Here is a 15,650-nt window from a genome sequence, read left to right on the forward strand (position 1 = left end):
AGGCCTGGGCAGCCCTGCTGGGCGGGGTGGATGTGCCAGCTGCCCTAGGACCCCGCCCCCGGGCAAAGCTCCAGACCCTTCCTATGAAGGAACCAAACTTTTCCTTCCCAAGCTCAGGCCGCCCTGCGACCTGCCCAACTCTGAGGCTCCGTCCCCTTCTCTTCGGGCCATTTTGCGATAACGGCAGGAAGAAGCAAGGGGAACAGACACACCAGTCACAGGGAGAGCTGCGGCCACGGGCGAGCCCCAGTCACACACTCCCCGGCAGGGCGAGCCCCAGTCACACACTCCCCAGCAGCGCCGTGGCCTCGGACACACAGTCTTGCACGTGTGTGCATGAGCACCTATGTGAATGTGCATGTGTGTACAACAAGAAGGCACTGGCCTGAGGGGCATCCTGCGGCAAGGCCACTGGGAGGCCCTGTGTCACCCCCTCTGGCCTCCCTCCTTTACGAGTACTAGAGACTGGAAGGACCCCCGCGCAGATTCGCACTCGGCTCAGCCTCCCCGTCCCTGCCCTTGGCCTCAAGCAGGTGGAGAAGCCCTGTGGCCAGGTGTGAGCAGCTGTCTGCCACCTGTACCCACGACAAGGCCATCTTCCACTCGTCTGGCTCCCCCAATTCAGCCACGTCTAGACCAAGGCCACTGACAGAGGACAGGGTCCATGGGGCCTTCTAATGCCCTGCTGACCCATCCAGCGGCCCCTGGCTCCTGTGAGGCCACTCAGATAAGAGGCCCAGCACATGGAAAGGACAGGTTCACACTGTCCCTGCCCAGCTCACATGTGATGCAGACAGGGGACAAGCTGATCTTTAAACCCAGTGCTGCCTGCTCACACAGGTGCCCAGAAGGGCAGAGAGCTCTGGGGCGGGGCGGGGGGCAGCCTGAGAGGAGTCGCTGGGTGCTGCGTGGGGGGCGGGAGGGAAGGGACGCTGGCCCAGCTGCCAGGGTGCCGCTGACTTCTGAGGCCGTGCTCTGGCCTGAGCCGGCCACACACCCGCAGAGAGCACCATGCAGGGTGCCATGGGGCCTCTGTGGATTTGTAGGTCCCTGAGGGCCACAGAGCACACAGCTCCTATGACTGTCCATCAGGTCATGCCCCAGCCAAGGTGCGGCCTCTGCACCGAGGGTGCCACCTACAGGTAGAAGGGGGCGGTGCAGGAGCCCTGCTGTCCCACGGAAATGCACTGAGCCCTAAGGAGAGCCCCACAGGCAAGCCAGAACCTTCTAGCAGCCACGTTAACAAAAATAAAAACAAGCAGGCAAAATTAACATAAAGTATCAGCCTTTGCCATCAGCGAAAAGAAATTACAAGTGAGCCCTTCTGCATCCTTTTTCTCCACTCGGTCTTTGGAACCTTGAACTTGGCACTTCCAGCACCTCACTCTGGACTGGCCTCATTTCGAGCGCTCAGCAACCACCTGCAGCTCGTGGCTACCGTATGGAACGGGCTGGCTCTAGAGTGGCCAGCGGCAGGGAGGTCTCACCTGCTTTCATGCACACAGAACCCAGGCTCCTGCTCCACCACGTGGTCTCCCCTTGGGTGGCTCATGCACTACCTCACCTGAACGAAGGGTCTTCTCCCTCCATCCTGCACGTAACACAGGCAGACTCACAGCCTTACAAACAAACTAATCAAAAGGTCTGAAATTTAAACACCATCAAGAAAAGATAGGCCAAGCCCCATCCTCTCCACTTAGGGCCGAGTGGCTGGACCCGCAAGGGCGTGAGACAGACATCACCATCATCACCCCACCTTTCCCGAGGGCTTGTCAAGTGCCAGGAATGAGACTAGTACTTACAGGCAGCACCTGCTTAGATATTTAAAATGAGGAAGGATAACCATGAAAGATGCCATAAAACATTGCTCAAGAAAACGGCAGGTTATGAAATAATATAATCCCGTTTTTGTTAAAAAAAAAAAAAAAAGTATATATTAACCACATTTATCTACACAGAGAGGGCAGTCTGGAGGGATGTGGCCGTTGACGGGGTTTATCTCGCCAGGAAATGGGGGTACGGGGAACTCTGAAAGGTGCTGACCCAGGTGGCGTAAGGTGGGATGCAGCCTCCTACAACCCCCTGCACGTCCCCGGGCATCCGCCTGTGTGTGTGGACCGTCTCAGAGACCCAGCCACCTAGCGGCACACTAGGGGCCTGGGGCAAAGTCGGTATGTCCTTGGTTTACAGGTGCACAGCTTGGGCTGGCCGGAAAGACCCCAACTGAGGCGCTGTTTAGTCGGGACAGATGACATGTTTTCTCCCCCAAGAACCCAGAAGAATTTCTGTGAAAATAAACTTCACAGTTCTCACTGTTCACCTCCTTCTATGCCACACCACTGGCTTTTCAACAAAGAAGCATCACTCCTGTGATCCTGGTCAGTGATGCTCACTGAGCAGGTGACAGCTGCCAGGACAGCTGGCTCCTGATGGGACGGCTGACACTGGGGCGGGCCCATGGGCCAGGTGGCACTATGCAGAAGGGCGTCACCCAGAGGGCACCACGTCCCACTGGCCAGCCACAGGGCTGGGCTCTGCAACTTTGGGGAAAAGGTGGGATTAGGGACCTCAGAGCCCCAGGCTGGCATCTTAGACAGACTGTTCCGTTTTGTGAGTGGGGTCCCCCTCACACCCTTGCTGAGGGGACCCAGGAAACCCTCCTTTGAGAGGCTGGGGAAGAAAGAAGATCCCCATTCCAGGTGTGCCAAGGGCTCCACGAGGACCTCTGAACCCTGGGAGGGTCCAGGAGGTGGCTGGAAGGGACCGGGCTTCCTGGCCTCAGACCCCACAGCCCCAAGACTTCCTCACTTACCTCGTGTCCACCTACAGCCCCTAAACCCACAGGTCCCTGAAGTCTCACACAGGAGAGGGGCCCCAGAGTGAGAGTCAGGTCTTCTCATCTAGTTCCCTGATCCTGTCCAAGAAGGTCCCTCAGGACAGACGTAGCACTCCCCTCCCCAAATCCGGTCCCCCCAGCTAACCAGGGTTTAACCACGTCTCTCCGGCACCCGCAAAACTATATTCTCTGAATGGCTGAAACTAAAACCATCTAGAATGAGGCGAGACAACACTCTGATGTCTTAGGTACTCTCAACGGCCGAGTGAGCCCGGTCACCACAAGGCATCTCCACGTGCTGCGAGGGGAGGGCCCAACCCCCAACAGGCGTCCGCCAGAGACGTGGCCCAGACCAGGCTGACCTTTGGCCCATCGAAGAAAACACAAGCTCCTCTGCAGACAGAGGTTCTGTTCCAAAGCATCCCTGACCTGCCCCTGACCATGGGTGGGGCGTCTCTGGGGTCTCTGCCTCTCGAAGAACGGGGAAGGTGGAGCAAAAGGAGGTGGGGATGACCAGGCAGGCTGAGTGCCCACGAGCCACAACCGCTGCCATGCAGCCTAGGCTCCAACGGAGCAAGGCCCGCGTTCGGCGGGCAGCGGCCTGGGACGGCCGCAGTGCATCACACACCTACTCAAACCCATTCTGAAACCTGGGCCCGGTGTCAAAGCTGCTTTACCTGACCACTCTCTGCTACAGAAGGGCAGCCAGGCCCCTCCGAGGACTGTCCCGGGAAAGCCAGTGGGTGCCCACACGCTGCTCTGCCATTTGGGAGGGATAATCCCCTTTATTTCGTACAACAAAACAGAACAAAGACGTGGCCACCCCGGAATCCACGGAGGAAGGCGGGCAGAGGAAGCCGGCCACGCGCGACGCACTCACCTGAACTTCCCGGTCCGCACCTGCAGCGCTCGCATTCCACACCGCTGGGCGCCGCCGACGTCACCCACGATGTCGTCTCCAATCATGACGGCCTGTCCCGCAGTGAGATGCATGCAGAGGTAATGTCAGTTTTCCTCCTGTGCCCCTTCATCTTTTTCGACATAATAAACTGCTTGACTTGAGGTTTAAAACCACCGTCGTACAAATTAAACAAGGTAATAGCATCATCCTATTGATTAAAAGTCAACCCACCTCGAATATATCTCCCAGTGTTCCCATGGGCCGTGGCTCTGAACGGTACATATTTGGGCAATATTAAATCAATCAGCAGGTGTCAAAGCGATATGGTACCACAAGGACATGTGGGAAGGCTGGCACTGTCTTGCGTCTACTTGAACGTGGGCTGAATTTTATCTGTGACTAAACACTCTATAGCCAGGTTATTTTGTCAATCCTTGGTTCTGTGTCAACCAAGTAAATCTTTGGCAAATCTTTCAAGGTCGCAGTTTAACGGGTTTTCCTTTCAACGGTGAAGGTGCTACTATAAAAAATAAAATAATATGCAAACAAATACACACACACACACACACACACACATACACAGGAAATGCACACAGCCTACACGTCATTTTAAAAAGCTACCTCCAGGATTTATTCTCCCACCTGAAACAACTAGAAAATCAGACAAACTATATAAAAACAACAGTTTTCAAGACCATGGACATCAAGCAGGACAATGATTTCTGAGACACAGGAAACAAACAGGTGACCTCTATAACTTCCCCAGCTTACTGCCTTCAGACCTTTCAAGCTGTGGGCGCACAGAGGGAGAACCAGGTGGAACACAGCAGACGCCCCGAGTTGAAGAGACGTTGCTAAGAGCTGGGAGACCGCGGCAGCGAGAATTCCCAAGAAAACAGTATCCAAGAGGAGAGGGCTACCCAGAAAAGAATGGCGGAGCTCGACGGCGGACTCCCCCAGAAATGACGCAGTATTCAGTAGCCGGCCAATCAGTTCAGGCAAGTGAGGAAACCGTCTGGGGCCAGGAAACGAATCTCGCAGGAAAATTACAGAGAGCTGCTCAGACCTCACACAGGGTAGGGAACGTGACTGTTCCCACCAGCCAGGCTGGAAAATCCCGTACTTCGCAGGGCACTGAGAAACGTTCCCAGGAGCGCCTTGCCTCGATGGCTGGGAATCGTTGGCCCTCGGCTACAGCCTGCTCTGGTGCTGCCTCTCAACCTTAAAAGCAAGTTCTGCAAGGATCAACTGCTGCCAAGTAATCTGACTGTATCCCAGAACAAAACGCAAATGCACTTATGGGCATACAAAAATGCCCAGCGTCCCAAAAAGTAAAATGCACAAAGTCTGGTATCCAATAAAAAATAATCAGACATAGAAAGAAGACAAGTATCACACAGAATGAGGAGAAAACTCAATCGAAACTGACCCAGAACTAACACAGATGTGAGAATCAGCAGACAAGGGCATTAAGTCATTATTGTAACCATATTCCATGTGTTTCAAAAGTTAAGTAGAGACATGGGAGGAAAAAGAAAAGACCCAGATCAAGACTCTAGGTAAGAAAACTACGTTGTATAAATTGAAAAATATACTGAATGAGATAAGTGCTGAACGAGATTAGTGTCAGATTAGATGATGCAGAAAAAAAGATTAATGAACTTGAAGACACAGCAATAGATACTACCTAAAATAAACCACAGAGAGAAAAATAATTCCTAAAAAATGCACGGTGCGTCAGAGAACTACGATGAGTGGGCAGGTGCTTGGCTGAGGTGGCCAGGCTGCTTGTCAGCCCTAGCGTGAGATTCCACTTTGCCCTTCTCGAGTTGTCCCGAAATGCTAAGGTCAGCCCGTGAACCATCACGGCGTTCCAACTTAGGGCTCTCTCAGAGGCTGGGGCCTTCTTGCTAGAAGGATCCTTGGAAATGAAACAGGTCTTCCAATGATTACGTGTCATGCCTGGCACCTTCCATGCTTCAGGGGCAAATCAAATTTTGTGTGCGCACACACACACTGAGGCAGCAGAACACTTCTCCCTCAGAGGAGAGATTCTGGGGCTTCCTGGGTGAGGACATTTGTTGATGTGGCACATGCGGATGGAACTGGGACGTCTGTGCCCTTGGAGGCGGCTCTTCCATGGAGCGGCAGCTGTGGTTCTGCAAAACGCACCGATGCCCAGATCCAGGTGGAGCCCCGCAGCCCGAGCGAGGGGCTGGAGGGCAGGGGTGCAGCTGCCTGGAGCGGTGATGCCTGGCGGGGCCAGGTGTGGGCGCCGCATGCCAAACGCCCTCGGGCCCTGGGGAGTTCGCAGATTTACTATCAGTGAAGGGCAATAATCACGCGAGGAGGAGCAATTATTGCCGAATCATTTAGGATTTAAAAAATCATTGGTGAGAAGATAGAGGTCAAGAGGTGCGCTGTCAGGGGAAATAAAAAAACGCTACCTGTCAGGCCCGGCTGCACGAGCCTCCTGCCTGCAACACGGCACGAGGAAGCCGGTCGGAGACAGCGGGGTCGGACTCCCACAGAACCCAGCAGTCGGGTGAGCTGGAGCGGGGCGCCCCAGCCCTTTCGGCAGCTTTTCCGGTTCGGGTTCGAAAAGCAGATGCGTTCGTCCGTCTCGAGCATTTGTCCGCCTGCCATGGTGCGCTCTTCACCATCCTGGTGCCGGGGGAAGAACCCGCTCTGACGGGTGATGATGCCCAGCGCCAAGGAGCTCTCACAAGAAAGCCCGTGTTTCATCAATTTTCTGGTTATCCCAGGACCCTGGCAGGGGAAGCACCCTTCACCCTCTCTCGGGACAGCAAACAGCAGGGCTGTGCTGAAGGAGCAGAGGGCTCGGTCTGAATTTCAGCCCCAAGGGGCACACACCCCCGTGGAAAGGCCTGGAGGTGACACCCCACAATGAGATGAGCCTAGACCTTCAGCTGGAATGCTCAGAGGAACCCAGGTCCCCTCAGACACCTGGAGATTAATTAATCGCTAATTTCCCCCACGGTCTGCTACATGCGTAAAGAACAATATGAACCCAGCAAAACTCAAACAACACTATTTTATAGAGTCAGACAGCAGGTGTTGGTGCGGGGAAATGCACACTTGCAGACAGCTGGCGAGGAGGGTGAAGTGACATCGCCCTCCTAAAACAGAAACAAATGAGCCACGTGCATCACAGCCTGACTGCTGGGGCTTCTAAGCAATAACAAGGAACTGCACAAGGACGCACACACGGGCCTGTCCCCCAGGGTTAGACACAAGAGGGAACCTGTAAGCCACCTCCACCTCCAACGACAGGGGCCTGGCACAGAGCACTGGAATCTGCACGAAGGAATACGACTTCGAACAAGCCCAAAGGAAACGGTTCCCAATACGATATTACGAGGGGGAAATCAGGTTTCACATGGCACATACAGGATTACCCCAATTTTGTGTTAAAAATGTGCATGGAGACACATAAAAAAAATCAGAGAGGTTAAGCATGATTTGTGTTATTCTAGGTGAGTGGAAGGATGACTATTTTTTTCTGGTACTTCTGAAGTTTTCTTATTGCTTTAGTAACATAAGTTATTTTATCATCGGATAAAAAATACTTGTGTTTTGAAGAGAGGAAAATGAAATCTACTAAAAAGGCTCTAGGGGAGAAAAGGTCTCAGGAAAAACGAAGACAAGAGGTTTTAAAGATACCTTATGACTAGGAGACACGACACAAAGGCAACCTCAGAGCTGGAATTTCCTGAAACTGCTCGGGTTCAAACGAGGGTGCAGGAACGACGGGCGCCAGCTCTCCAGGTGCTGCAAGCTGATAATGTCTCCACAAGGCCTCCCCTAACTGGCCCCAGGGACAGAGCACGGCAGGGGGCGGGGCCTGGGCCAGGGGCGGGGCTCAGCCAACAAAGGAGAAGGGATGGACCTTCCCTGACGGACACACCTGAAGAGGCGGAGGCCACGCCCCACCGACAGACCTCACCAGGGGAGCAGACTGTTCCCAGAGCCACACAGCTAAACTTAACGCCCTGAGAATGGGGGTAGCAAACAGATGGGGCGGAGCCCACGCTTTATGCTCAGGCTTCCTTGGGGAACCCCGCAGGCCTCACCCTCATTTCTGATAGGCCGTCCTGAGGGCGCCTACCCTCACCACTCAGGATTGTGTCTAACTTTATATTCTATAGTTTGTATCCCACCAACAATATTTTCATTTTGTAATATTTTTCAAGATAGAAAATGACGTTGTACTACTAAATAGGCCTTTTCAAACTTCATTTACCAAATCTGAAAATTCTGAAATGCCGCCGGCCTCTCCTTGAGAACAGGGTACAGCAGAGGCCAGGAGAGGGCTGGGCCGCAGGCTCGCCCCTCACCAGTGGAGGAATCCTGGGTTTAATGCTAGAATTTTCTGTGAGACCATTCCCCAATGCTGCGGTCCTCAACTGGGGGTCATTTTGCTCCCCGGGGACATCTGGCAATGGCTGGAGACATCTGTGGTTTCACAACTGGGGTAGGGGGCTATCAGCAAGCCTCCTACAGTGCACAGGACAGCCCCCACCACAGAATGATCTGGCCCTAAAATGTCAACAGTGCCAAGGTTGAGAAACAGTCTTAACCTTAAAATGGAAATGCAAGCAACTACGACAAGGGACGGGGCAAGCATTTCATGAGATAAATGGGCACACGACAGAACCAGGGTGTGCCGAGCATGCACGGCGCTCGTGGCCCTTCCCTTCCGAGCCCCGGGCCCCTCTAGGAAATGGGAGCATCCAGCCCCCAAGCAATCTGCTTGGAACAGTCCCCATTTCCACTGAACCCACATAATTTGCAACTGATGGGGCTTTTCGTGAAACTGCCAAAACTTTCACATCATTTGGGCTTTAGTATGAAGCAAAAAAACAAACCAACCCACTGATTCAGAAGCCTCAAACCACGAGAATGAGGTATTTCTAGAAGTAATCTTTAAGGTATGTTATTCTTTGCCTTATTACTGAATCCTAGAAAGGGGCTGCTCACCTCTATGAGGTCTGAATTCCCCATCTAGTAGAATAATACCAGCGATCTGTTATGTCTAGCTATAGAGGAAAGGCTAAAATGAAAATTGGATTTGGGGGGTTATATCCATTCTCAGGGCGGGCAGAAAAGTCCTCAGTAGCAAGGAGCGAGTCCAGGTCTGGGGAAAAGCAGTTATCAAGGGAAATGACTGGTGATAACTTTATTGATTAAAGGCAGCTTGAAAAATTTAAGGGTTGCCACAGCCCGGCACTACGGCAGCAAGAAAGCTCCTCACAGGCATTTTTCATTAAAAATAAAGAAGCAGGAACATAGAATTATTACCTTCTGCATAAGACACAGTTCATCTGAAATGGCCATATGCTGAAATACTGCTTTAAGATGTCTATACATCCTGAGGCTCAAAAAACATTATGGGCCATTTTAGAAAAACGGTGGGGTGGGGGTGTTAAGAACATATAATTGCCACTCAACTGTCTGTCAAAGGGAGAGACAGGTATGAGACTGGGAGGTGAAAGAGAATGATAATGTGGCAGGTAAATAAGATTCAGCCTCGCCACGTGTGCTTGGAGCCACCAGAGAAAATTCCTTGGCTACCCAGGGCCACAGATGCTAGTGAGGGACTGGACGGCTGCAGGAACATGACCTCAGCAGACAACCCTCCAAGAATCCAGAACCCTAACCGCCCACTCCAGACCCCAAAGCCCCAGCACCTGCCAAATGAGGAGCCTGGATTAACCTGACCCCCGTAAGGGCCTTGGCTCCCCTTTGGGGTGTGGGGAGAGCAGCTTCTCATTCAGAATGTAGAAGATGTGATGTGGAAATAACTGGAAAATGCCAAAAAGAAAAAAAGAATGTGTGTGTGTGTTGGGGGTGGGGGGTGAATATCACCCAAGGGAGAACTATACAAATATAAGCAAATTCAATGTCTTCACATTCAGCTTCGTGGGTCTTATTCTGTAGGCAGGGACAGTTTCTTATTTTTGTCTGGCGGGGGTGGGAGCTGTTTGAGATGGTTTGTGACCACTGCTCATATAATTATAAATACTGGTTTTTAGCTCACATCACCACCACAGCCTTTCTCCCACTCTATAACACGTTATCTTGAGAATTTATTCTAAAATACATGCTATGAGTATGATGAGTATATATATAGTTGTTCATATTTTAAAAATGAAAAAATAAGCATAATAATTGTAAAAACAGGGACCTAGGAGAGATGATGAGTAGGAAGAGAAGGAAAAGGGCAGAAGCCAGACCTCCTTGAGTAATTCTCGCTTTGAGGGTTTGATCTGGGAACCACGTATTTACATAACTATAACACAAATTTAGATGCTGAAAAACCAGTTCCCTAAAAATCAGAAGTAAAGTGAATTCAGAGAGGAGCCTGTTGGTGGCAAACACCCAGGGAGAACTATTCCAAGGGCTTTAAAATACCGTAAATCTCTAGAGGGATCTGCTCAAAGCAAAAAGAAAGGACTGTCAAAAAAGGAAATCGTCGACAGTACCAGTCACCAGTCTTCTATATTCAGTCATCAGCGATCACAGTGATAGATACTGTGCGTCACAGGCCGGTCCCCTGGCCCAGCAACACAGTACTGTCCCAGCCTTGGTGACATTGGTAGCGCTGGTGGTGGCACTCTCTCTTTTGTGCCTGGCTTCTTTCACACGGCACACTTTGGAGATTCGAGACTCTGGTGTGTATTCTGGACCAAAGCAAATGACTGATGATACTGGTATTCTTAAGAGCCAGAATTTTTGACATGGAAAAAGGAAATACAGATATAAGATTGATGAGACCAAGTACAAACCCATAGGTGTGAATCTGAATCAGAAGTTTTGGAATGAACTCACGATGCATTTCATGTTTAAAGATATATATTTTTTATGAACCTTGTCGACTAAAAAAGCTTAGCAATGATGACCAACCTAGAAACGAGAACTGCTAATGTCCTGATTATGGTTTCTAAATACTATTTCCCACAGAAGTCAGCATGGCTCCTTGGGAGGGTGGTGGAGTCCAGGCCGAGAGCAGGAAGTGTGCAAGGCAGCCATGAAACAACCTGCCACCCCCGAGACACGGGGATCACTTCAGACCACTCAGACACCAATCTGAAGGCTCCCACTGGTCACAGATGAAATACTTTGAACATCAATAAGATAATAACTGCAATGGACTGAAACACATAAAGTATGTTTATGTGTATTTATTTATGGTATATGTATTTTTAAATCTTTGTCACCCTGAGAGGACATTAGAGAACCAAATTATCATTTTGAAAACTAATAAGTATGGGAGAGAAACAGGCATGAGGTATATGGACTGCACCTCGGGGTAACAAACAGTTGGTGAGTTTTCCTATACAGAAGTAATCCAGAGCAAAACAATGAAGGAGGAAAGACAGAATTCGAATATCACCGTTTTGAAGCCCTTAATGAGTTAATGAACTTAGGCACCGATCATCAGTCACTGCTAATATCACAAAAGACCACCGACATCCTGTGCCACCTGATGGAGGGCACACCACCGCCTAGAGAGCAGTCGTCAAAAACCTGAACCAGACTCTGACCAAGCTTCGCGATCCAACTACCCATACACGGGAGGCAGAGAGGACACCACGGAGGTGCAAGTGGCAAACTCCAGTGGGACACCACACAGGACGAACAACCCAGCTTGTTCCTCAGGACGTTGCAAGGAAAAACAAAAGGGAGCTGGGAACTGATAAGACTCAAAACCACTTAGGAATCACAGTGACCAATCACAGTGCAAGGGCCTCCTTTGGCTCTAGATTCCAACTGTAAGCAACATCACCGTAAAAGTCAGGGAGATGCGGACAGGGGCTGGATATCCTTTGGTATGAAGGAATTATTGTTAGGATTACTTAGATGTGATAATGGCATTATTGGTTTTTAAAAAGAATTCCCATCTCTTAGAGCCATATTTGCAGAAGTGATACGGTTTCCGGGATTTGATTCCAAACAATCTAGGGGAGAAGTGTGGGTAGAAAGACAGATCAAACACGTGGCTATTAATCTGGAGATGGGCTCCAATGGCCAAATACAGGACAATTTGAATAATGTGTAAACGGTCATAAAAATGGACTGTAACTCATGAAATAAAACAAAATCCTGAGTCCACGTTGGAATAAATAAACAATAGGAGAAAAAAAGCAAAGCCCTTCCTCACAGTAAATTCCAATAAATATAGACGGAACGATGAAACAGAAAATGGCCACTTGGCAAACGGTACTAGCTGTTTCAGGAAAGAATTATCAGTGGCTGCTAAAGTAAAGAGGAGAAAAGAATAAGAAGAGGATATTTACACAGTTTCAAGTGCTCTCCCACAAGACACATATTAGTCACAAAAGGACAAACAGTAACTTTGTAGTGAAGAACCCTGGCAGGCTCCACCTCCCCTGGGATAGAGAGAACATCATCAATGACGAGCAGGGGGCCACTACATGCCTGCGGATGCAATGTACCCAGGGGCACAGCACTGTTTCTGGGAGATTCCTGCCAAAAATGCATAACCCAAAATCGAATCATGGGGAAACAGAAGGAAATAACCAAACTGAAAAACATTCTACGAAATAACTGGCCAGTACTCTTCAAAAATGCCATGGTCCTGAACCACACAGAAAGACCGAGGGGCTGCCCCAGAGTCACGGACACCAGGGACATGACTGCTAAATGTAAGTGGCCCAATAAAAGGTATTGGAGGGATGGCTGTTGACGTCTGCAGAAGGGTCTTTAGGTTAAGAGTCTTGCAATCGATGCTTACACCAGAAACTAATGTAAACTAATACTGAATGTCAACTCCAGCTGAAAAATTAAAAATAAATAAAAGAATTCTAAGGCGATTAAAAAAAATAGTCTTGTATCAGAGCTAATTTCCTGATTTCATAATTGTTCTATCATCCTTATGTAAGATGTTAGCATTTGAGAAGTCAGTTTAAGGACACGTGGGAATTCTTTGTATTATTTTTGCAACTTTTTTGTAAATGTGAAATTACTTCAAAATGAACAGTTAAAAACAACTTTTTAAAAGTGGTTATTAGTTGATAATTATTGAAGCTCAGAGATGGGTCCCTGGAGGTTCATTATGCTACATTCTCTAGTTGCAGAGATATATAAAATGTTCCATGATAAAAAGTTAAAAAGAGGTTTAAGATATAAAACAGCCACATGCAAAGTATAGACATTGCGAGATTTGATTTAACCAAATCAATGTAAAAGAACATTTCTGAGATAGCCAGGGGCATTTGAATTCGGATCGGTATTACATAATACTAAGGAATTACTAATGATTTTGGGGAGTAGGTTTTCTTTCATTGTGATAAAATACACATCGGATTTACCAATGTAATCATTTTAAAGTGCTCAAATCCGCGGCATTAAACACATTTACAATATCGTGTGACCATCACTGCTATCTAGTTCCAGACATTTTTGTCACTCCAAAAGGAGACCTCACACCCACTAAGCAGTCACCCCTGTTCCCCCACACTCCCAGCCCCTGGCAACCACTCCTCTATTTTACGTCTCTATGGATTTGCCTCTTCTGGACATTTCATATAAATATATGATATATAAACTGTGGCCTTTGTGACTGGCTTCTTTCACTTACCATGTTTTCAAAGTTCACTCGCATTATATCATTTATCAGTATTTCATTCTTTTTATAGCTGAAATATCCCATTGTGTGAATATAGCACATTTAGTTTGTCACTCATTTGAGGACCATCTGCACTGTTTCTAACTTTTGGCTATTGTGAATAATGCTCCTATGAATAATGACGGATAAGTTTTTATTTGAACGCCTGTTTTCGATCCTTTTGGTTATACTCCTAGGAGTGGATTGCTGGGTCGCGTGGAAAGTCTACGTTTAACTTACTGAAGAACTATCTTCCGTAGTGGCTATTTGTCATAGTGGCTGCTCCATTTCACATTCCTACCAGTGTGGGGGTTCCAATTCCTCTACATTCTTGCCAATACTTATTTTCCAGTGTGTTTTTGTTTTTGTTTGAGTTATTATGGCCATCCAAGTGGGTATGAGTGGGACTTCAATGTAACTTTGATTTGCACTTCTCAAGTGACACTGAGCATCTTTTTGTGTTCTTAGCCATTGTTAGGTGTTTTAAAGCATTGCACAGTCAAAAATAACCATCTTTTTTTGAAAGGCATACTATAATATGAAAGGATATAGTAACAATAAGTCTGGGATTTGCTTTAAAACACAAGAAGAAAAGAAAAACAAGTAAATTTTTAAAAAGAAAGAAAGAAAAGGGATAAAAAAAGGGAATTTGGCAAAATCTTTTAACTGTTGTATCTGGGTGATGGATGTATGGGGGAAATCACTGGACCATTTTTTCTGTTTCTATGTATATTTGTAATTTATCAAAATAAAAAAGAAATTCTGCCCTATGAAACAGAATCATGAAAAAAACAGGTATTTATTTCTACAGTCTTCATTCATTGAAACACAAGCCTCTTTTTCTCCACCAGCTTCACAGGGTACTTCCTGGGTGTTTCCTGGAACCCCAAGACCCTGTGCCTTCTGACATCTGTGAATACTGGGACAGGGGCAGGGGGGTGGGTTCCAGATTTGCGTGGCAGAGGGCCATCTTCCTCCAGCATCGTGAGAGACCAGTGCTCTAGACTGGAGCTCATGTGGGAAATTCAGGTCCAACAGTAATGGAGGCCCCGGGGATCCTGGGGCACCAGCCTCATCACAGGGCACTGACATTGACCCCTGGTTCCATGTCTAAGACGGACAGCAGGGCAGCCTGGGGTCAACTACAGACACGTGTCCAGTTTCTTTAAGGATGCTCTCAGGACACGGCCAACTGGAGAAGACCGGCTCCACGCGCCCTGGGAAGGGGACGTGCACTGTGGACACTGAAATCATAACTGCTTTTTTTTCTTTTAAAGATGTATGTTTGGAAGGCAATCTATCTCAAAACTGTCATTAATGTAAAGGTGGTAAGATGTGGGATTTTATTTTACATAGTGTTTTAATCTTGTTATCCATTGTCTTTCTGGGGAAATATTAATATACTAATAGGCTTTGTCAATTCTTATCCTTCCGGAAAAAAAGCAAATGTCACTTGTAAAAAGCCAAAGGCATTTCTGCTCCTCACTCTTATACCGAAACGAATGTAACAGGTTACAACATGCAGCGGGCCCCCTTTGCTGTCTTTCCCCCGCTTCCAGCCAAATCAGCTCTGACGGCGGGGTCCACCCACGGCTGCCAGCCGACCTCCGCAGCCTGCCTGAGCCCTGGAACCCCTCGTGCCCCACGGCTGCCCCTGCGTAGTGCCCCCCGGGCCTCCCCAGAGAGCCGCCTCCACCACGCGTACTTCGTCAGAGCATCCTACCTGGTGGGCCTCCACCCCCATCTGCTGCAGGGCAGACTTGAAAAACTCAGGAGAAGGTTTCCCCACCACCTCGGCTTCGATACCACAGGCGTACTGGGGAGAGAGAAGGGATGAAGCAACAGGTGAAGGCCCGACCTGCAGCGGAGGCCTCCCTCTGGGGAATCCGGGACGAAGCGCCTGGAATGCCGCCATGGGCCAGGGGCCTCCGAGGGGCGGGGCGCGTGGGCTGGGAGACCACCCGCAGCAAGAGCGGGATGACGCCACATGGGGCCCTGCGGGACGCTCGGGGCCCCTCCCCACCAGGCACCCGGCACCGGCTCGACCACCCGACCGCAGCGGGGGGTGGCCCGCAGCTGGCAGAGCCACAGGCGTCGTCATTCGGGCATCCTGGCCAGCGTTCTCACTACTTCCCCCACGCGCCCCAGCTCCGTCACAGCCCCGCCAGGAAAGCAGGGCCCAGGCCTCCCGTGCCTGTCTGGCCGTCCCTCCCACCTGCGTGCAGGGCGGTGACAGGACCTGATGGGGGCAGGAGCCTAGG

The 15,650-nt window shown here is 49.5% G+C and overlaps 1 protein-coding gene across 5 annotated transcripts in view; it reads right to left on the bottom strand.

The window, feature by feature from the left end:
- Positions 1 to 15,650, bottom strand: part of LHPP (phospholysine phosphohistidine inorganic pyrophosphate phosphatase) — a 121,001-nt gene that overhangs the window by 59,562 nt on the left and 45,789 nt on the right. For 4 of the 5 annotated variants that reach the window (XM_006912871.3, XM_025047535.1, XM_015590186.2 and 1 more), the window contains exons 5-6: positions 15,113 to 15,205; positions 3,717 to 3,808 (exon numbers count right to left, since the gene is read on the bottom strand). In XM_006912871.3, coding sequence (XP_006912933.1) covers positions 3,717 to 3,808; positions 15,113 to 15,205 — 185 coding nt within the window. The remainder of the gene's footprint in view (positions 1 to 3,716; positions 3,809 to 15,112; positions 15,206 to 15,650) is intronic. The other variant, XM_025047536.1, reaches the window with a different exon arrangement.

This window comes from Pteropus alecto, unplaced genomic scaffold (genome assembly GCF_000325575.1).
Source record: "Pteropus alecto unplaced genomic scaffold, ASM32557v1 scaffold74, whole genome shotgun sequence".
Lineage (NCBI taxonomy): Eukaryota > Metazoa > Chordata > Mammalia > Chiroptera > Pteropodidae > Pteropus > Pteropus alecto.